The 21,541-nt window shown below is 46.3% G+C and overlaps 1 protein-coding gene across 12 annotated transcripts in view; it reads right to left on the reverse strand.

The window, feature by feature from the left end:
• PRR5 (proline rich 5) overlaps nucleotides 1–21,541 on the reverse strand; it is an 89,500-nt gene that overhangs the window by 30,745 nt on the left and 37,214 nt on the right. For 7 of the 12 annotated variants that reach the window (XM_026867793.1, XM_026867794.1, XM_026867796.1 and 4 more), the window contains 4 exons: nucleotides 21,123–21,394; nucleotides 10,878–10,958; nucleotides 4,305–4,353; nucleotides 3,590–3,647 (listed from right to left, as the gene is read on the reverse strand). In XM_026867793.1, coding sequence (XP_026723594.1) covers nucleotides 3,590–3,647; nucleotides 4,305–4,353; nucleotides 10,878–10,958; nucleotides 21,123–21,253 — 319 coding nt within the window. In that variant the 5' untranslated portion in view covers nucleotides 21,254–21,394. The remainder of the gene's footprint in view (nucleotides 1–3,589; nucleotides 3,648–4,304; nucleotides 4,354–10,877; nucleotides 10,959–21,122; nucleotides 21,395–21,541) is intronic. The other 5 variants (XM_026867801.1, XM_026867802.1, XM_026867804.1 and 2 more) reach the window with 1 other exon arrangement.

Below are 21,541 nucleotides of genomic sequence, written 5' to 3' on the forward strand. Positions count from 1 at the left end.
CCCCAGCTGAGCCACCTGGAAGCCTCCCCAGCGGAGGCTGGAGAAGCTCTGGCCAGGCCGTACAACCAAGTCAGACACCAAGTTCCTCGCAGAACACTTTGCAAAACACAGAGGCAAGTGCAGGAGCTGAGCTTAGGGGAAGGGAAGTCTGGCTTGAGGGGTGCACGCTGGCTTCAGATCACCGTTCCCCACGACAGCCTGTGGGACCTTGGCTTTGCCCCTGCGCCAACCATGAAAGGAGAGCAGTGCCAGGGCACGGCCATCAGCAAGTACTGTGGAGAGAAATACTGCAGGGACTACGAGGCGTTCAGACAGGAGTAGGACTTACCAGGAAGCAAATTCCACAGCAATCGGAGTTACTACTGGTGTCAGAATCAGACACCGTTCTTAATTTTTGTACTACAGCGCTACTTAGGGCCTGAGTCAGGGGACATTTTGCCCAGAACTACACACGTATCACAAAGAGACTCTGCATGAAAGCATCTATGCTCCAAGTTAGCCAAGTGCCAATCCTTATTATGGGATAGTTGATCTCCCTGCATTTTAAAGCACGTGACGAACAGCACCAGCTCCGGCCTATCTGCAACTCCTCAATTATTCCTGGGTTGGTGACTCTAAGTGCTTGCAGTGACAAGTGTGCATCACTCTGCTCTACTGCAGCTGCTGCCTTGTGAACCACGCCAAGGTCTTCGTTTCTGCACCACCAGGCAGGAGTTCTCTCTGTCCTACACACTCAGGCACAAGACTGAAAAGGATGTGTTTTCAAAATTTGCCTTGCATTAGTTCACACAGCAGGGAACCAGGTCCAATATTTCCTAGCAGCTGGAGCAGCAATAATACTACTACTAAATACTGTTGTATTATAACCTCCGTATACTAGTGTCTGAAACACTAGTTTCAGAGATCTAAATCCAGTCATGAAGGAGGAGCCCAACCGCTCCACGCCTCGAGGGCAGAGTTTTAAAAGAGTTAAAATACGTTTGTTGCCCACGAGTTGAGGTTAAGTGGAAACTAAACTCTTACAGATCTGGCTCCAGGTGTGGGCACTGAACGTTGGTCCTTTTCAAATCCTGCTGCTAGAATTGCATGAAGTCAAATTACCCTGTTGAGATAAACATGCCTCTACTGTCGCACACTCTTTTCATCCTGTGGGCAGCTGCTTTGTGGAGTGATGGATCTCTGTACAGCAGCTCAGAAAGGCTGACGAGTTAACTGCCTTTGCCAGGCAGTTTTTTGCTGGGGGCTGTAGAAGAATTCCTACGGTTTGTTGACCATAAGCATCTTTCATTCCGTGTCCTTTCAAGAGTATGTTTGTTTTACCGTCAGGCAAAGATGCCTACATTTACCATAAGCATTTCCAGGAAGGTGGGTTATTCTAAATGCTTATTTTAAGGAAGCACAATACAGCCAGTTTTGTGTGACATAAAAATGCATCTAGTGCTTTTCACAGTTAATTGAAACTCCTGAAAGAAATATAAGAATAAAAAAAAAAAAAAAAAAAAAAACAAAACAAAAGCTAAAATTTTCAAAACCTCCTGCAGGACAAAACCCCTCTAAAGTGTGACCTTTTTCCTCTTTTGAAAACTTCAACACCAACTGGATAGGTAAACTCAAACCATGGGATGTGGGACAACCCGAGGGGTGAGGGCAGGACCGCTGCTGCTGCAGAGCCAGGAAGGGAGCCCTGCTAGGAATGGGAGCTCTCGAGATTTCTGCACTCCCAACTTTGTCTCAGGTGTTGGGAGCTGTGGGACCACTGAGTAGGGGATGGACTCTGGGGTGCTGCTGCCTGTGCAGCCAGGAAACCCGAATTCCAGCCCTAGAAACTCACACCCGTCAGCAGCTAACAGAAAGCTGTCTGTCAGACAAACCTCTGCCTCTGCATGAGAGTCCTAAATTACAGCTACCCTCCTGGTAACTCGCCCGTTTCAGTGAGCCAGAATTTCCGAGGATGGATTTGGAAAAAAACAATTAATTCTCACCTTACCACCATTTCTGACCATATGTTAAGGGGCAAACACAAAATGATATACCAAATTCAAAACCAAAATAAACTTAACAGCTTGCTGAAATCTTGTATTTGCTAAACATGCTCCTACATTTGAAAGCTGTTTAGTGGTCTCGCGTTTCAGTTTTTCATCTCAACTCTGATCTCAAACACCAGAGACAGTATTTTTCATTTTCAAGCTAGTAAAACCAGAAAAAAAAAAAAGGGGGGTTGGACTTTGGTAGGTCTCTGCATCTAATTTGTTGATTTGATACTTAAAAAACAATTTCCTTTATGATTTACAAACCAGCTATGAAGGCTTTGAGATCCTTACAGCTCCCCTGTGCTCTCCAAGCTGTTATTTCATATAACTGAGGAATTCTGTTCAGCTTAAAGAGTCTGGGTATTTTCTGGGAGGTATTTTTTCATGTGAAGTTTGTTCTCCTTTTTTGCAGTGTTCAGGGCTACTGTCATCAGAAAAGCTGGGTCCCACAGCACCATCTTCATCTGATCAACTGTCCTGTCAGTAATGAAAGGTCACATTTAGGATTTATAGATAGCTGAAACGAATGGAAATGGTTGTCTCCAGGCTACTGCTTAAACAGTGCATTTAGAATAAGTGGTATTATGACTGCAGCTTTGGAAAAGGAAAGATGCATTTCTTTAAAATTGCCTCAAGACTGCCCAAAGATCTTCAGGCTGCTTATATGGGCAATAATTCCTGAGGATATTCTGAAACCATTTCACCCTCTGATGATGTAGAGAATCACAGAATCATTTAGGTTGGAAAAGACCTTTAAGATCACCAAGTCCAACCCCAAACTGCCCAATCCCACTAAACCCTGTCCCTAAGTGCCACATCTACACATCTTTTAAATACCTCCAGGGATGGTGACTCAACCACTTCCCTGGGCAGCCTGTTCCAGGGCTTGACAAGCCTCTCAGTGAAGAAGTTTTTCCTAATACCCAACTTAAACTTCCCCTGGTGCAGCTTGTATGCCTACACCTAGGACACAGCAGCACATCTGAATGCTGCACAACAGCGTGAGACACGAAACGAGGGTGACTGTGAAACGACACCTAGGGTGGAGGTTATCCTCGCTGTATACTTCTATAAGGGGACATCTCCAGAAGGTGCAGACAGACAAATGGAGCCTTGACTGTAAAAAAAGAGATGCGGCCGACCTGTTTATGTAAGCGTGAATCCAGACTAACTCTTAAAATAACCTACAGCGCTACTTGGGACTTAGCCAGACACTTCACCTAACTGTGATCTTAGTGCATAGGTTTTTGTTTATTAAGATATCTCGCTCTGGTTTTCCACTTTTCCTTAACGCTGAACAGGCTATAACTGAGGGAGAAGGAGTGTCCATGCTGGAGGTCATCTTTCCTTTACCCCCTTGCTGCTGGCTCTAGGCAAGCACCTCTCTCTGGTGAAGGGCAAGGGGAGCACAAGGCAGGACACAAGAGCAGACTGCAGGAACGAACTGACACAATAACCCCCAGTCCCGGGAAGAGAGCGGAAAGCATCACACTGCCTCCAGAACCCATCTGCTGAAATCCTGCGGCAGCCACAGAGAGCCATGCTAAAATCCAAGTTACCTTCGTAAAACCGGATCTTGTCCCTTAGGATCACCATGCCTTTTGTGAGCAGCTGATTCTGTAAATAAAATACAGACTACCTTTACTCAGTTCTCTACTTCCCTACAGCCATTTCATCTCGCATTTTGCTCATTCTTAACTTTTGACAGTAACGGGGGTCTTCTATTTTAACGGTCAGTCATCGAAGGACTCCTCCTGTGTCCATCTTGCTTAAAGCACTTGGGACACTCGTTAAATGATGATATAATCACCTTCTGCTTTCAGGACACAGCACATGTTCTGCGTGGTACAAAGTGCTTCTCAAACTTCAAATGGCTGACCCCCCAAGCATATTCTCTGCCTCAGAGAAGCAGAAAGGGTACTGCTTCAATGGACAGTCTGTACTGATCACTGAAGGTCTTTCCTAGCAGCTATACTGGAACAGACTTAACTGGTTTACTCAGGAATTTCAATTTTAAGTTAAAAGAGAATGTCTGAAGTCTACTGAAAGACAGCAGTGACTGCACGACTGCACAAATCCACTCCACGGCTTGGGCTCTCGCTGTCTAACTATATATAAAATCTCATTAGTCGGTAGATGACAGAACACAGAGAAGTCAGTGGACATCTCTGAATGGTTCAAGGGGCTCTAGATCACCATTTAGAGTGGGTAAAATGATTTTGCTCAGTAGCATATAACGAAATCTGATTTAAATGAAAGGAAACACATGCCTACCTGTAGATATTCGGTGAAAAAGGATCCCAGTTCTGTTTTCAATAATTGCCTGTATTAAAAAGAATAAGAAAAGGATCTGTGTAATCAGCAAATCATATTAGCTGTGCGCTGCACGGAAAAGGGGAAGTCACTAATAGCAAAATATTTTCATACGAGCACAAATCCTGTCAATAATGCCTAACAATAGAGCAAACAGGGTCAACAGTACCAAGACTCCCAAACAGCATTTCTGTGTGTTGAAAAATATCTGCTGTGCTTTTAGATGGCTCAGTTGTCTGAGTACACATGAAAGAAAATTGAGATTCGGCGGAAAGAGGATGCTTTCCATCCTACACCTAATCCTTTTAAAGGTGGCACCTGGTGTTGCAGGCGTGGGAGAAGTCCTGGTGCTCTCTGCCCATCCGTGGGGCCGAGCCAAAAACTGAGCGTGTGACCTGGCTGACACGTTCAGAGCCGAATCAGCCCTGTCCCACCCACGGTGGAAAAAAAGAGCTGCGAGAAAATGTTTAGAGAACAACCTGAAGCAGGATGACATTCTGCGGGGTTTGTTGCAGGTGTGACACTTGGCCAGTTTTCACTGAAAGGGTCATGATCTTCCACTCAGGAGACTCACGACAGCTGAAGTTTCATACAGTTTCAGTGAAAAACCAGGTAGGAATTTAACAGTTAACCCTGCCTTTCATGATCCCACTCCACTAAAACCTACGAGGCCATCTCAGAGAGCAAACCAAACTCCCATGGAAAAAAACAAGCCTCAAATTCAGAACCTGAATTCAACCCGACCCGCAAGCCCAGTGTTTGTATCCAGGTAAAACTGACTGCACTGCTCAAAAGCTGCACGTCGCCAAAGTCCCCCACGTGGGGTGCTAGATGTGCTTCTCCGCACGCGGGTCACTGCTGAGATGCACAAATGACAGCTCGGACCTTCCAGAAATGTAACCCCAGCTGGGTTTTCTGAGCATGTGCAAATCTGGGCTAGAGCCCTTTTGGAAACCTGTCTCTGTGTGACTACCTCAGGTCCCATGAAGAAATGAGGTCAAATTCCACTTAAAATCTATCCACGTGCTTCAATTAGGGCACTTATGTAATTATACATTCAGTAGCATGTTATCATATATCCGTTCGGGTTATGTCTTTAACTAACAAATAACTAATTAATCACATTATTTAACTAGCAAACAAATACATGTCTGGTTTAAAAAGTCCAGCATATCCCTACGCTCCATGAAAATCTGCAGGAGTTGGAGCCATTCCTTTTAACACCAACACACTCCAGCACAGTCTCTTGAGATCTTCTGAGAGTTCAGGGAAAGAAGGAGCAGGCCAGCCTTCAGGAGGCCGAAATACAATATCTTATTTATTTATCCTTAAGCACATGTCCACACTGACCTCACAGCACCCTGTGGAAACACTCTAGACATAAATGAAACAGAAAATAAACAAAAGAAAGGGGCTTTTCAGACGTCCCTAAGCATCAAATTCAGCTAGAAACCTGATTAATTCAGACGGACTACCTACGGACAAAAATTTTCAAAGCCAGCTCAGGCTTCGGCCATAGGTCTGTCACTGCCATGAGTGGCCACTGTATGGCTAGTCCCCTGGCACGCTGTGGCAACATACGGGAGAGGACAACCCCTGCAGTGCCCTGGGACTCCATCCTCAACAGCACCCACTGACAAACCCTCGGTAGGGGTTAAAACTGACCTCCCCCAAAGACTGCTGAAGTCCTAAAGCCTTAACAGGATGTCCCTGAGTACGAGGATGCTGCAGCCAGACCGTGGCAGGCTTACTGGAGGTGGAAATCCACTCTCCAAGTGGTGGGATTTTTGTCTGGATTGCAAGCCATGGCACTAAAGGTTTCTCTTACTTTGAAAATGGATGGATAAAACCTTTTTTTTGGTTGAAATAACAAGAAAGTTGCAGTTTTGAGTTCTCCTCTGGTAATATATTCCCAGATATCTCTTTGTGCCACTACTTCAAAAAAATACTGATACTTTATGCTGACAGGTTTTGCTTAATATTCTACCCTCTCCTCAAGCTAGCAGCTCTTTGAAGTCTGGTCCTAGATTCCTCGTAGTCTTGAAGAGGTGATTTGCAAAGACCTTCTCCTTTTATATTTTAGGTTCTACCGATAATTCCTGGCATTTGGGGCAGAAAATACAAAACAATGTTTGACTTATCCAATAACTAGCCCTCTGATAAAACAAAATCCCACCACATTTCCATTTTTTCAGCTGCAGATGAACCAAACGACCAGCTTGTAGTTAATTATATGCACTGGAGTGCATCACACCAAGCAGCACTATGGCTACATTTGCATCTCTGTTTACAGGGTAGAAGAACTGACAACACAATTAATGTCTCTTGCTTTTTGAATCCCTAATAATACAGATACTTCACGCTACTTAATTAATTTCTAGTGAAATAGTCAGGCCCTCAGGCCACATCAGAACACTGGGGTTTGATGTTCTCTGCACCCATATTAATTTAAAAGAGATCCACAACAAAACTGGATCCAAGACATCGCTTGCAATTTTTTTTTTTTCATCCTTGCTTAATTTCCTTTAACTAAAATCAGTTAGGTTGTCACCTGTCAGATCCTGGATAATTCAGATTACTGAATAACCTCATGTGGCCATCATGGTGGAATCCAAGTAAAAATTGGATTGAACCTAAAAGAGATCCCTGATCCGAGAGCAGACCTTGCTTCAAGTGCATCTGATTTTGAAGCCAGTCATTTTGCACTCCTATGAAACTCGTGTAGCATTGGTATCAGGTCTTCGTTGCCAATTTAATGACTTCAAAAGTTAAGATGATAATATAAATTCACCTAAAATATGCTAAAATAGCTCCTGACTTTTTATGTATCTTCCTGCTGCAGCTTCTTTGGTTCATTTTGAAGTTAACTCTTGCAATGTTACTCAGAACAGAAAATCTAACACTGTGTAATAACTGATAAATAAAATTAAATGAAGCAAATGGAAACAAGTGGTTTTACTGGGTTTGAACTCTTGCTGCGAAAGAGGAAATACAACTAAAATGTGCTTTGTTTGCATCAAATCAGTATCCTGAAAATTCAGAAAAGAGGCATCTATAAATATGTATGAGCTTAATACAGGACATCCTGTTTCCACTGTGTTTCCCTTCTTTTTCTTCCCTGATTTACAAGTGGTGTAAATAAACACTCTGAAATGACATATGGTACATGAAATGAAAAAGGAAAAGGCACTATACGATTACTAATATCACACACGTGCACCGAGAGAAATACTAAGTATATGCAGATAGATTTTTACTACCTGACTTGTGAATCAATCCCCTATTAAATCCCCTAGTAAGGGCTCAGAAGTAGGAACGTCCAGGCCACACACTGGTGATACTCCCAGTTCCTGGAGTATCTTCTCACCTCCTGACTGTACTTCATTAGCTTTAGCCGAGTCATTCAGGAGTTACAGCAATAGGAAAGGGAGCCTGAAACCACACACTGGTTTACAGGGCCTCTGAGTGTGATATAAATCCATATTTAAGGCCACTTTCCAATGCCAGAATGCAAGAATGGTGTCAAAAGGCATTGGTGTAAACAAGTGGCAGCTCTTATGAGCCAAACCCAGAAAAAAAAGTAAATGGTCCTGTACGGATTTGCACCCACTGATGTTTTCTTAAATAACCAGAGTCCAAAGCCTCGAGACGTACGTTCAGAAAAGGAAGTTACATGTATTTGCCTGCACGTATGTGACATACAGTGGTGGAATATACGTGACAGTCCTGAGTCAAAACAATGGTGTGCAAATAGTACAGGCATAACCTAACTGTTCAAACATTCACACCTGGTCTGTGAGTCAACTTGGATATTCAAGGTTTTATTATGAAAAGTCTCCCTGAATCTGCTCTAATTAAAGCGGTAAAATAACTTCTTTTACTCTCCTATAATTGTTGAAAAAAGTTACTGATACCAGCCAATTACCTGAATGCTTCCACACTCAAATTCCGCCCAGTGGAAATAATGACTATTTGTTTCTTTTTATTTAGGTACTTGTGGGGAAAATGCACCTAAAACAATCATAAGGCAAATACATACTTGTTCCACTTCTGAGGTCATGTTTATGAATCAGATATTTTTGCATTCAATAACATTAACCCAAAGAAAGCTATTTTGAATTAAATAACAACAGGATTAAGCCACATATTTTTGGTGTGTGTCAAATCAGTAGTTTCACAGTTAGGTTTTCAGCTGAATTTAAGTGAGGCAAAAGGGCTTTGGTTGCAGATAGTCAGGAGGCCCTAAAACGTTATCGCCTGCGGTCAGCAGGACGATGCAGCCCGCAGCAGGAGTGCAGCAGCTTCTGGAAAGAGAGGGGCTGTGGCTGCGCGTGGGAACGGGCGTGCTTCAAAACACCACTGCCATGCCCTGCTCTAGGGACAGATCTGCCGGCTGACGCGTGCCCCTCGCCCACTCGCGGTTTTCTCATCCGAGCTTTTCTCTGTGAATGAAGCAGCGGGACACGCACGAGAAGCCTGATGAAAACAAACCCAGGAGTTGTCACGGAGAGGATGGACGGCTTCTGGCAATAGATCAGAAGGCTGTTCATGCCAAGTCGCAGGCAAGAGGAACCAACCTCAAAGCAGCAGACGATGAGACCCAGTCCCGAAAGCCACGCTGCACCCCGCCAAACGCTCCCTCACCCCAGCAGAGTTAGGCTGCTGATGCCTCCTTTACATCAGCAGCTTTCTAGCTCAGTTGAGATTTCACAATATTTTTGTCCATCAGCTCAGGAATGAGCCACCAGGCGTTGTTCTCCCCCAAGCAGAGCAAACCTGAGCCATCAGCTGAGATAACAAAGCGGTGGTATCCTTACCCTAACAAAAAGAAATGGGCCTATCATGTGGCAGCAAAGCCCATCAAAAAATGAAAAAAAACATCAGTCTGTTTGCAGTCAGCTTGCCTGTTCGTCTGCCCGGGATGTTGCAATAAATTCAGCACAACTATATTAGCAAGCATCATCATGCTGTAGGGCTTATACCCAGGTAAATAAAAGCAGAATCTGAGCACAATTCACCAGATGACATCTATGTATCTTCTATTTGTTGGTTCATACAAGATTTTATTTGTCTCTGTCATATCAGCAGATGATTTTTCCTCTTCTGTCCCTCACCCGCAGACGAGCATCCTGAGGCAAGTGCATTGGGCCAGGGAATCTCAGCCCAGAACTACCATTTTCTGTCATTCAGATAAAGCTGAAGAATCCTAACTGCACTTACGGTAATAACGATCAACCATTATTCCAATAACTAACTCAAAATGATTGATGGATCATGCCAACTGACAGCCATCCTAGAAAAGCTATTCTTTACATGTCATTTTCTCCCCAGAGAAGTAAGAACTAACTGGAGAGTAAGTTTCTTTTGATTTTAAAAAGACAGAGAGAGGGAAAAAAGAGAGATTAGAGGCCAAATGTCATTCACCTGGACTCCTCTGAAGATATTCCCCCAATTAAAGGAATCAGACTGCACCACCTATCCCAGACTGGGAACCAGACAGGGACAGATAATTCCAGAATATTTAGATATTTTGTGGATTTTGTCAGACTCAGTGCCTGGATAGAGTGGGAATAAGCAGTAAGGGAAAGGGAATCACTGAGGCTCTTATCTGAAGATGGCCAGGGCATGTAATAAGCTGTCTGTCCTTTGTCAGTGCAGCTTCTTTTCCACTGTTTATTCTTCAAAGCGTTGGGACAAATTTCTAGAAGGAAATCTGCTACTTTGCCCTTGTCAGTGAGAGAGAGTTTAGTAAATAGTTAAGTGCTAGAAAAGGTAGTAAAAAGCGCTGTAAACCCAGATATCAACTTACCTCTTGGTAAACTTTTCCTTGCAACTCTAACTTAAATAAACTGAAGGGTAGGATTTTCACCTTTTTTTTTTTAAAGGAAAAAAAGCCTCCATTGTACCTATCACTGGTCTGTCTTTAGTCTGTTGCGAACAGTATCATCACAATACAAGAAAGAAATAGGAACCTTAAACTGCATTCCTCAGGCCACCGAGCTGACAAGACAGGTTTAGGACATCTACAGCGTGCTCAGCCTGCGTGGAAGTTGCAGCTCGATGCAAGGGACGACCAGGCAGGACACTGTTCCTTGCTGCGTGGCACTGAGCACCTCTACAGCCCCCACCGATGCAAGGGAGGCACCTCAGAGCCAGGCCTGGCACCTACAGAAAGGGCAGCGTCACTGCGGTGGAGCAGGGCTGCATGAGTACAGGGGGGCAGCTTTTCCCTTCCTTAGTTTCAATCCAGTACATTAAGACAGGCTCTGAAACAATCCATCCATCCTCCACGTGGCTAAACACCTCCCCTGCAGGAGGAACCTGGCTCTCGCCAGGCAGCGAGGTGCTGACACGGGTCAGCAACAGCTCTTCACTGAGGCCAAACTGACTGTTCTGGTTCAAACTAACACCGAGGGAAAAAAAACCCCAAACCACAACTATTAATCCTGGTGTAGAAGTTTTCAAATGTGAGTGTTAGCAAAGAGCGCTGTGCATGCTGGGTAACAACACCTTGTGTAGAGGCGAGTCTCTTACCTGACTCCTTCATTGAGGTTGTAAAGTTCATGGTCTGGGAGACCCTTGCGCTGGAACACCGCGATTACTCCATTGTGGATGCTGCAAGAGGACACGAGGAGGCATTAGCACCCGGTCACACTTTAGAAGGGTGTCATTTCCACAACAAGCCTAACATCTCTGCTTAGGCACTGCAGGACCGTTTTAAAAGTGACAGGTGGTACCCCATCCCAGATGCCTTAAAGGGAATTACCGCCTAGAAAACATCTCTGATGCATTCTAGGCAATAGAACATCTCTGAAAATCAGTTCTGTTTGATTTGCTCCAACTTTAACAGTCGCACACCTGTGTGAGACGGGATGTGACAACCTGAAATCGGGAATTTCAGAAGTCAGGCTTATATATTTTAGGTGCTTGAAGTGTATTACGTAAAACTTTTAATCTATTCCTGTATTAAGTATATTTGAAAGCATATTTTTGTCTCTATGGCTCACCACAGAGACAATCAACAGCTTCACTGTGAGATCAGTGAGATCAGTGATGCTATTCCCAGCATTGTTGGCATGTATTTGTCTGAGCTATGGTTACTTGATTTCTTCATCCACAAACCAGCATTTATGCAGGCTGGGCACTATACTTGAACTTTAGCTCACAACTATAGCATCCCTCTACTAGAACGTAATCTCAAGAATGGTTAGTTCTTTAAAAAAGAATAAAAGAAATACTGGAAAAATTACGAATTTTAAGTCAATTTAACCAATCTCTCATTTATTTTCAAAAATGGAACAACAGGAAAGAGGCAGAGACTGTTTCCGATTACCACTCACTCATTTTGCAAAGATTTATGCTCTTGATTCATCTAAAGGAAAACCAAGGCTGTGCTGAAAGAACAACACGCCTAGAGTTTCTAAGGAGGACAGCGAGAGAGGCAGCGATGTGCTCAGCATAAGCCAACCATCTGTCCTACCAAAAATACTCCCTTTTCATTTTCAATACCATTTGTAACTGTGCTGCAAGCAGATGCTGCTGAAAGGTGGTGACTTTCTGCTGCAACCAGACGCAACCCAAGACAGGATTGAGACTGCAAAATTCTTGAGCTCCACAGAAAGTCCCGTGCCCAGTGCTGTCCGTCCCTGGGGTGTATGGTCACCAGCCCCCTAAATTCTGATGGCAAAAACCTGCCAGGTACTGCAGGTACCCGACAACCACATGCTTAGCAGGGATGCTCTCTGGTCCCTGGAACTTAACAAGAGTGCACCTCAAAGGGTTACTGAGATGAGCATGTGCTTCAAGATGAAGCTCTGAAATGCTCCTGAAATACACCTGACACAATTAGCGTGATGACACATCGGTGTAAATCACTGAGCTTATGTCTGAGGACAAAGGTAAAGAAATGCCGGTGAAAGGTGAGACCAAACCTGTTCCAGCATTAGTAGAAGGGAGTAGAAGTCTCCTTCCCCTTCCCTGACCCAGTGTCACCTTCCAGCCTCACCACTTTGCCTCCAGAAGAGAAGACGACTCACGCGGTCCCGCTGTCTGTCAGCTCATCCCCACCCCTCCACTCCTGGAACCGCTGGGCACCCTCCACCACAGTCAACTACGGAGTGGAAGTTCCCCAAAACAGGAAGGTCTTTTAGGTTTCAGCTGGGGTAGAAGGAGCACCTTTCCGCAACCAAAATAATCCTGCAGGGTGAGCTTAGCCTTTACTCAACATGCGCACAGATGCTTCAGCTTCCTGAGACCAAGAGAGAAGAAAGCAGCCTTCATCTGCTCCACTGCTCCTGCCGCTCGATTTCCAGTACGACTGCTTTTACTGCAGTGGCCATTCCCACCGCTGGCAGTCACTGCAAGTTATTGCATTTCTGACTCAGTTACCCCATATCTCAAATAAAGATGATGACACTGACCACTAAAGGGTATTTTAAGATGTACTTATGAAAATCATAAGGAAAGCATGAGTGTGACTATCAACAGCAGCATTACATGCCGTCCTTGCCACTGTTTTTCTCCTCTTCCCTCAACATCCTGCTAACTGCAAAGGGAAAACACAGATTTTGGCACGTGGCCCCTCCCATTTAAGGCTGCACCTGAGAAGGAGAGATGACTTCTTAAGACATTTTACAAAAAACACAGGGCAGAAGCTTTCCTGCTCTGCACCAGCTCCCTGGGTGTCTCTCACTCTGCCTGCCCCCTCCCAGCCTGTACTCAGCAGGAGCTAGGAACAGCAACAACCAGCCTCAGGGATGCTCAGGAAGTGTATTTAGGAGCCACCAAATTGAATCTCACCCCTAGAACATCTGAAAAGATCTTCCAAGAATGAGAAGCTACAGCATACACATCCCTCCTGGGGAGCTGGTTTGACTAGTGACTTTGCAGCTGACCTCCCCCAGATCACACTGCACTGGAGTCTGGTGCAACGGAGCAGCAACCAGCTTTGGAGCTCTGGAAAGCAAAACCAGGACCCGATCTGCCCATCCTGGAGGTACCAGGACTTAGGGTTGCCTCGTCTTGTGAAAAAGAGCTAAAAGCAGGATCTTTGTGAGGTTTCCAGAGGGAAGAACCCTGATTCCCACTGGTGGACAAGCTTGGTGGGCTCAGCACCAGAGCCAGCCCCATGTGGCTGCTCCCACTGCAAGGGGATAGCAGTGCAGGCCCTGGGGGGGCCCTGGGGACCCCCCGCACCCACATTAAACCTTCCCAGATCCACGGTAAGACAACCCCTTTCAACGCTTTCCAGGAGCAGAGGGCTGGGCTGGCAGGTAAACCCTGGTCCCTGAGATCCGAAATGCAGGCACACAACAACGCCGAGCGGCTGGGGGATGCACTGTTAGGAAAGCTCAGCCACGTTCCTCTGTGGAAAAAGGAAATTAAAAGTGGCAGGTGAAGGGTATGACCCACTGTGGACAAACGCACAAGCAGATAAAAATAGGAACCATTATCCTCCTCTCTCTTTCACTCCTTTGACAGTATTTCCAAGGCGTTAAGCACTCCCCCTGTCACGGTGGTCCCTCTTTCCCCCCCACACCCACGTGCACAGACTCATGATGTAACCCAGCTTATTTTGGCTGGCTCAGACACACTCAATTTACGATTAATTGAAAATTGGCAGCTAAATGTCTGTAGTATACAGCGAAGCGACTTGGGTATTTTAATATTATGAGTAATATGTGAAGTACGATTAATGTAGTGAGTAAAACAAGCAGTCTTTACACGCTCTTCTGATTCGGAAATGAACTTTGCAATGTTCCCTGCCAGCCTTCTGCAGAGAAGAATGACTAAATATCTCTCCTAAAAGTCAACACGCTCTCTCTCCTTCTCCCCGGCACTCCTTTCTAAACGAGGGGGAGGTTTTCTCTTTCCAGCTTAACAGGTCCGTTATTATTCCTCAAAGAAAAAAGAGAGGACAAGGTTTTTTTACAAGAACTAAGGGGGACAGGTTGTGAGTGTTTAAGTGTGTAGTAGAACTAGACCTACATAAAACATCCTGGCGGTGATCTTTTCATCTGCCTGGGATGTCCCTTGCACTAAGGGTCAACTGCCTTGTCTGAAGCACAAGTCCTGGCTCTGCTACCGGTGGCATAAACTGGTGTCAGGGTAATAAAAAGCTAGCTTAAATCTCCTTAGTTACCTTCAGCTATTGAAAGATCAACGAACCCAACCCTTGTTTAAATCAAAGTAGTGCCATGGTTTCTGTGAGTGATTAAAAGCATTTAGTCAGAACTCTACAACCTTCTGGTGTAAAGAAAATCTGAGCTGCTGCTCACACAGAAGTCCTGCAAGATGCTTGAGGTGGGTGGATCACCTTTACTTGTGCCTGCGACCAGCCTCCACTGAGGCTTAAGTCAATAATATATGTAATTAAACTTATATTTTAATTGTTAACCTGAACTGAAAGAGCCCTGTAAACTCCCTTCTATAACTCTTCTACAATATTTAAGTTAATAATGGGCGCACTCACGCACTGATACTACTCTGAACGCCTCCCTGTAGCTGCTGCATGTGGAAACGTGTGCCCAAGAACACAGCACTGCAGAGACAATGAAGAGCCCCCCAAAACGGTCAGTTCCTGAACTGCCCAAGCTCCGTACTGAATAAGGTTCCAGTCTCCAAGCAAGACCAGACTTCCCACTGTATGTCCAGGGTTACAAATGCTTCTGGTTTGCTGTACTGTACCAACAGGCGCATTTTCTGCAGAAGCACAGATGTAACCTCCTACTCCTGCAGCGCTGCCCCTTCTTCTGCTTAAGAAACGAGCAATTCCTAATGCTCCCTGACTAGTACCTTCTGCCAGAACAAGGGGGACCTGGAAGCTCTCTGCACCTGAGCAGTGCACCTCTGAAACAAGCTACAGCCACCCTCACACCGTGAGAAAAGACAGATCTGAGAGTTACGGGATAACAGCATTTCTTGAAAGCGCACCACCAGTTCATTAGCCAGCTCCTCAACTGGTATGAATCAGAGTAAATTGCCGTGGCAGTTTTATTTAACCTGAGTCCAAGCACTAAGACATATTGTGCAGACACCTTTCCACTAAAAATATGCCACGGGTCACTCTGGTTTGAAGACTATAGCTAGAAGATGACATTTTGAGAGACCAGCGGCAGGGCAGAGGCTTCCCACGGGTCAGTGGGTGGGCAGGGAAGAGAGAAGCATGGCTAGAGCAGGCTGGCTGCAGGAGGGGAAAGCAGGACCAGGAACCTGCAGGGACCAGGGTTATTTTGGGAAGTTGCTTTTAGAATGAAGACAGAATGTCAGACAGCTCTGGCAAGGTATTGTACTTATCTATCCCACAGTGGCTACAGATTGCCAAAAGAAAACTACCTACAACCAAGAGAGCGCTCACAGCAACAAAAATCAACCCAGCAGCCCAAGAACCGTCCCCTCTTTGGAGAGACTACTCATCGTAGATTTGCCCGATCCTCCAGAGGAGACGGCGGCTCCAGGACTCGCTGTTCAGCTCCCTGAAACATGGGGAACGGCAGCTCCAGCACTCAGAGCCCAGAACTGCCCCCCCCGTGTGCTTCAGCACAAGGGGATGCAGAGGTGCCAAGCCCCAGAGCTGGATGCTCAGGGCCAGCGCTCCCAGGCAGCCTAACTGCGTGACTGCCAAGGTGGGGGGTGTGTGTGTGTGTATTATTCTAGTTTTGCATAATAGAAAGCCACTACCTGTGTAGCTTGACCCCACCAAACCCTGCATTCCCCTCGAGGTGCTATCTGTCCAGGCACACACCACTGCCTTCGGTGGGTGGCAGGCTGGCTCCCTCCAGCACTTGATGAACTACCACCCACCCCTGTTCTTTCACTGATGTTTTCAAGCAGCCAAGAAGGAAAAACGTGTGATTAAAACACTGTTTTCTGCCGGGTCAGAATCAGTTCAACCACAGAGTTGAGGAACAACTGCAAAGTTGGGCTCAGATGTCTGTGTCTGAATCCTGACCTTCTGTTTGCTTTGACCCTGGCCACGGCCTGCCCAGCTCGGCGCTTCCTGGCCCATGTTATCCCTTGTGCACAGCACACGGGTGATTTCGGTTCTCTAAAGCAGTCGCTATCTTTGTATGCAAACAGCATGGGTGAAAGTATCGCAGGGTTTATCATTTAGTGTTTGCAAATTCTCCCTTTTCCAGAGCTCCAGGTGAAGCAAAACCGATACTGTGTGAATAATCACACTCTGCAAGTACCAGGTAAAGGCAACATCTTCATTTTCAAAAGGGACTAAGTGACGTAGGGTTCATTTCCTCTGGACAGGCATGGGAATAGCTAATTAACAAGAAGTAACCTGATAGACTTGCATCAGAAGCTCCCTGAAGACACCCTTGCTCCAGAATAAAACCTCATTTATCGGAATTAGCTTAATCCAATTGGGAAGAGCCCATTTTCAGCACAGCTTCAGTCCAGCTGCTACTCCACAGGCTTTCCATGAGGCCTTGACCCTTTCAAAATAAGCTTGCAGCTGCCCGTTCACTTATGTTTTTGAAATTTCCACCCAAGGTAGAGCAATCTGCAAAGAGGGATCGGCTGCAATTACACACTGGCTCATGCAAGTGAAATTAAGCTGGTTTGCAAAACTCCATCTTCAAAGAGTCTGAGAGGCATTAGTTCACTAACTTCACCAGCTGTAAACATTGCTCTTACGTGCAAAAAAGGTGAGACAGACAGGTGAAGGGACTTCCCTGAGGTGTTACTAAGAGTTAATATCTCTACGGAGCGGAGAACTAAGGAGAATTTGGCTTCCAATTATACCTGCATTCAAGCAAGTATAAATATGTCTGGAGGGCTGTGGGGAGCAGCAGTTCTCCACCACCACCACTTTCTGTTACGGCAGTCAAGGCTGGCACGTGTTCCACGGTGCAGTGGTGGCTCGACCTGCTGGGAAGTCCCCTTCACCCTCCCCGTTCCTCCTCCCCACCCCACAGCTCGGCTCTGTCTGCCCCCCATGCATGCACACGGCCAGATGCTCCCAAGAGAGCTCCAAAGAAAGGGTCAAGAAGGTGATCCTCAGACAAGCAGAAATATTTCAAAATATTTCTATATAAACACTAAATGTTGGAAGAAAGAAAATATCTGAGTAGAAGTCGGGGATAAATACGCTGGTCTGGAATGTTTTCTCCACTAGAAAAGCCTCTCTGATCCGAAAAAACATTCATTTTTAATTAGAAGATGAAATACGGTTCCCATGACTGTAAAAATTACTTTATGGCAAGTTATTGTGCTAATTACAACCCTGTAAAAATTAGCCCAAACCATAAAACTCTTTCTGATTCCGTACATCAACTTGGATTTACTGCTGGTCTCACTAATGTCCCAGGCATCTCATCCGTGTTTTCTTCCCCTTTCCTTTGCTATCTCCTTCATGTTTCCATCCATTTTCCCCATTTTCTTACACCAAAGGGGATCTAAGTGCCTTTAACTCGAGGCTTTCCCCCAGCACAACTCAGACAGCCCATGCTAGCTCAGTCAGAATGAAAACCTCACGATGGATTTTATTTGCCCTGAGAGGGCCCCCCCTGCCCCCCAGCTTGCAAGCTCCAGATTAAAAACCCTGGGTTTCTCAGTCCAATTGGTTTAGTCAGCATTCAGCACTCATTTTTCGCCTGAAGCAGTAAAAAGAGGAGGGGGGGAAAGGAGTTGAAGACAATGCTAGTGAAAAAATCGAAGCTATTTTAATCCAATGCAAATTCTGTGAGCTGTAACGAAACTGTATTGTTCCACTATGTTGCTGTTGGTTGCTAGTTAACGTGCACTGCCGGTGTGTTGATGTGCAGATCTTTTGGGGTTCCTGGGAAAGCAAGCTCAGAAAAAGCCGTGCTATAAAGTCTAATTTGCATAGCAGCAGACAGCAGCTCGGCAGCGATTTCCCTTTGATTTAACAGCGTCGAGAAGTTTTACAGCGTTTTATTAGTTTGGAGGCGAAGGAAATTTATCAGGGAGGAAGAGACCTTTCTTGGTAGCACTGAGTGCGACGTCCCGCCTGCACCCTGAACCCTGCGGTCCGGGTCCTGCAGTTTGCCCTCCCTTGGTGTAAGAAAGCAGCAGGAATCCTCTGGTCTAAAGTCTGAGGGCTGAGACAGCGTGGCGGTGGCGAAGGGGGACGTGGCTGGGCAGCCAGGCTGTAGCCACACGCAAGCCGGCTGCAGCAGGGGAGCCACACATCCTCCTCAGGAAAAAGTGACAGAGCTGCTCCCTGGCAGAACCCCCCCAGCAAAATGCAGCTTCAGCGGGGTCCCCGGCAGGGCCGAGGCAGCGTCCTCGCTCCACCTCGGACCTTCAGTTTCATGTGGGGCCGGGCCTGCTCTGGGGTTGTGCTTCTGACTCTCCCCACATCAGTTTTGATGAACTCGGTTCAAAGCCTCTTTCAAAAGCAGATACACACGTGCCCCACCCAGGCACAGCTGTTAACATTAGGCAAGAAACCGGCAGACATTTAAATATAGAACAGCCAGGCTTGGTGAGAGGGAAGAGCTCTGCTGGGGCATCGTCACTTCCTCCATCAGCTCGATGTGGCACAGAACGAAACAGCCCAGGCAATCCTTCCATTTGGAAAGAATATTCCCATAAACCAACGTACGGCCTGCTAGTCCTCTGTTGGGGTGTTTTCATTTTGCAGGGGACAAATAAAAACCCTACTAAGGCCCAAGATTTTCAAAACCCACCAGAGATTCTTGGGGAGTCCAGGTTGAGACACCCAGTTTGGCACAGTGACTCTTCTCCAGGAGGGCTGAACGCTGACTCCCTCGAGACCAGACCCTGTTACTGATGCCAAGATGAGCACCCACTAGTGATAGGCAGAAGCTACAGTGGATAAATTCTTAATATAACTAATCCAAACATCATTTAAGCCCCGGCTTTCCTGAGGATAAGCTCCAGCGAGGATACAAGTCTTTTTGCGCCTGAAAGAAGAATTACCCTCACTCTCTCTTCCACCCAGGAGAAAGCCTTGCACTATTAATAAGAAAAGGCAGGCCTTCCCCTTGCCCAGGCGGTGTGGGGGGTCACGGTCCGTGGCACTGGCTGGAGCTGTGGGCAGCTCCTTGTGCAGGCAGGCGATGCCCACAGCAGGACAGCCCCCTGCCAGCCCTTCAGAGGCCGGGTCACCAAAGAGCAGGGATGGCCCGGCACTACCCACCCAGGGCAAAGGAGAGCACGTTTAGGCCTGAGCTTACACAAAAGAAGTGGTGGCAGGATGACTAGTGGGCACCTATTCCAGGAACAGGTGAGGGGACAGTTGGCTGATTGTTTGGGTGAGATGTGGGGATGTCCAGCCTGCTGATCGGTGACCACTTCTGGCCAGAGTACTGTCCTGTCCAAATTAAAAATAAACTCTTGCTCCAGCTCACTTAGGAAAAGCCTCCGACGTGAGGACCAGCAGCCCCTCCGCCTGGAGCTCCCCGCCGCCCAGCAAGGCCGGTGCCTGACCTGCTCTCCACTCGCATCCGCCTCCACAGCTCCCTCCCCGCAAGCAAGACCTGGAAACACTAATCCCTGCCAACAAAAGCTGTCAGCACACCATCACAAAAAGGCTCTGGGGATTGTACTCTGTCACCTCGGTTCACACCAAGGAGCATCTGACTCCCTGCTGCTTCCCATGGGGCTACTGGCCAAGTGAAACCCCAACTGGCATAAGGCAAGGTGGTCCAAGGCAGCCTTCAATCACCCCCACCTTCCAGACCTCGGGGGCAACCCCGTGTCACATGAACAGCACAATATTTGAGCAGAAACTCGGTCTCTTTTGTGAACGGTGCGGTTTCAGTGCTGGGTGTGCTGCCGGCAGTAAACAACTAATTCATAATGCAGGCATGAAACCACAAATCGAGTGGTGAGAGGGACAGATGATGTGGGATTTTATAAATATTTTTTCTTTTTTTGTGCTCAGAACTCAAATACCTTTCATAAACGTGTCTACAGTTCACTGGTATTTTTCTTCCTCCAGCTGTACTGCCATACAATTATAAAACATTACAAATGACGCTTTCCAAGCCGTGACCCAGGAGATGACATTTCATGTTCAAAAAGAACATAAGAATATAATTCCTAACGACTGAGAGACTCAGACTCATCTTTAAGAGTCTCACCAAACGGTCATTAAGATGCTTTCTGAATATTCTGAATGTGCTAAGTGACACATTCTCAACAAAATGTTTGTGTGGGGTTTTAGTTTGGGGTTTTTTTGTCAAACTGTAATAGAATTCAGATGTGTAAACACAATAAAGAAAACAATCAGGGCTTATTTTTCCCCGTCCAAAGCGCGCATGCTTGCGTGTGCACGTACACAGAGATATTTGTATTAATGTGAGTCAACTGAGTAGACTTTGCTGTATCTGTACCAACCAGCAGCAATATACATTGTTATGCAGATAAAATAATGTATTCTAATAGTTGTGTATATGGAATTTTAAAAAAACCTAATAAAATCAAATCAACCTCAAACGAGACTATCTAGATATTCCTGTAGCTGGACCACGGGAAATAAGTCCTTGTCCCTGCAGGGAAGAGCAGGCTAAGCCACCTGCAGGAAAAGGCTCTTTGCTCTCAGCCTTCAGAGAAAGGTGAACAGCAAGGGGAAAAGAGCCGCTCCCGTCTCTTACTCCACACGGGGCTCGGAGACGCGTGACACGCTCCCGCAGAAGCCCGACGCGGGCCGTCCCCTTGCCCAGCTGGGAGCCAGGCAGCCCAGCCTGTGAGCCGACGGGGCAGCTACTCACACGTTAATCGCGGCTGCGGGAGCGCGGAGAGGCTACGGGGGAGTCGGCACATCGTGCGAGACCTTACCTGTTCCAGGTAGCGTTGGAGCAGGCCCGTCGCTGCTGGGTCCCCCGCTCATCCAAGGCTGCCTGCTCTCTCTTGCCCAGATCACTGAGGCTGGGCGAACTCATGAACTTCAACCTGCGAAGAGTCCTCATGGTCAAATGTGTGTTTGCGCGTGGCGGCTACAGATACACCATCCTGTTTACACACACACACACGCAGCTGGAGCAGCAGCAGCGGCAGCAGCAGCGGCAGCAGTGCGAGCAGTTCCCTCCGTTTGCTGTTCAAAAAAGAAACTTAAAAAAAAGAGAAGAGAGAACCAGTCTCTACGGAGCACACCTCTGCCAGCAAGAAAACAAACCTTTAATCAGATCAACTCTGACGTCATCAACTGTGGTTAATAATTTCTCCAGTCCTTTCAAAAAAAAAAAAAAAAAAAAAAG

Source organism: Athene cunicularia (assembly GCF_003259725.1).
Source record: "Athene cunicularia isolate RWA chromosome 1 unlocalized genomic scaffold, athCun1 chr1_part2, whole genome shotgun sequence".
NCBI lineage: Eukaryota > Metazoa > Chordata > Aves > Strigiformes > Strigidae > Athene > Athene cunicularia.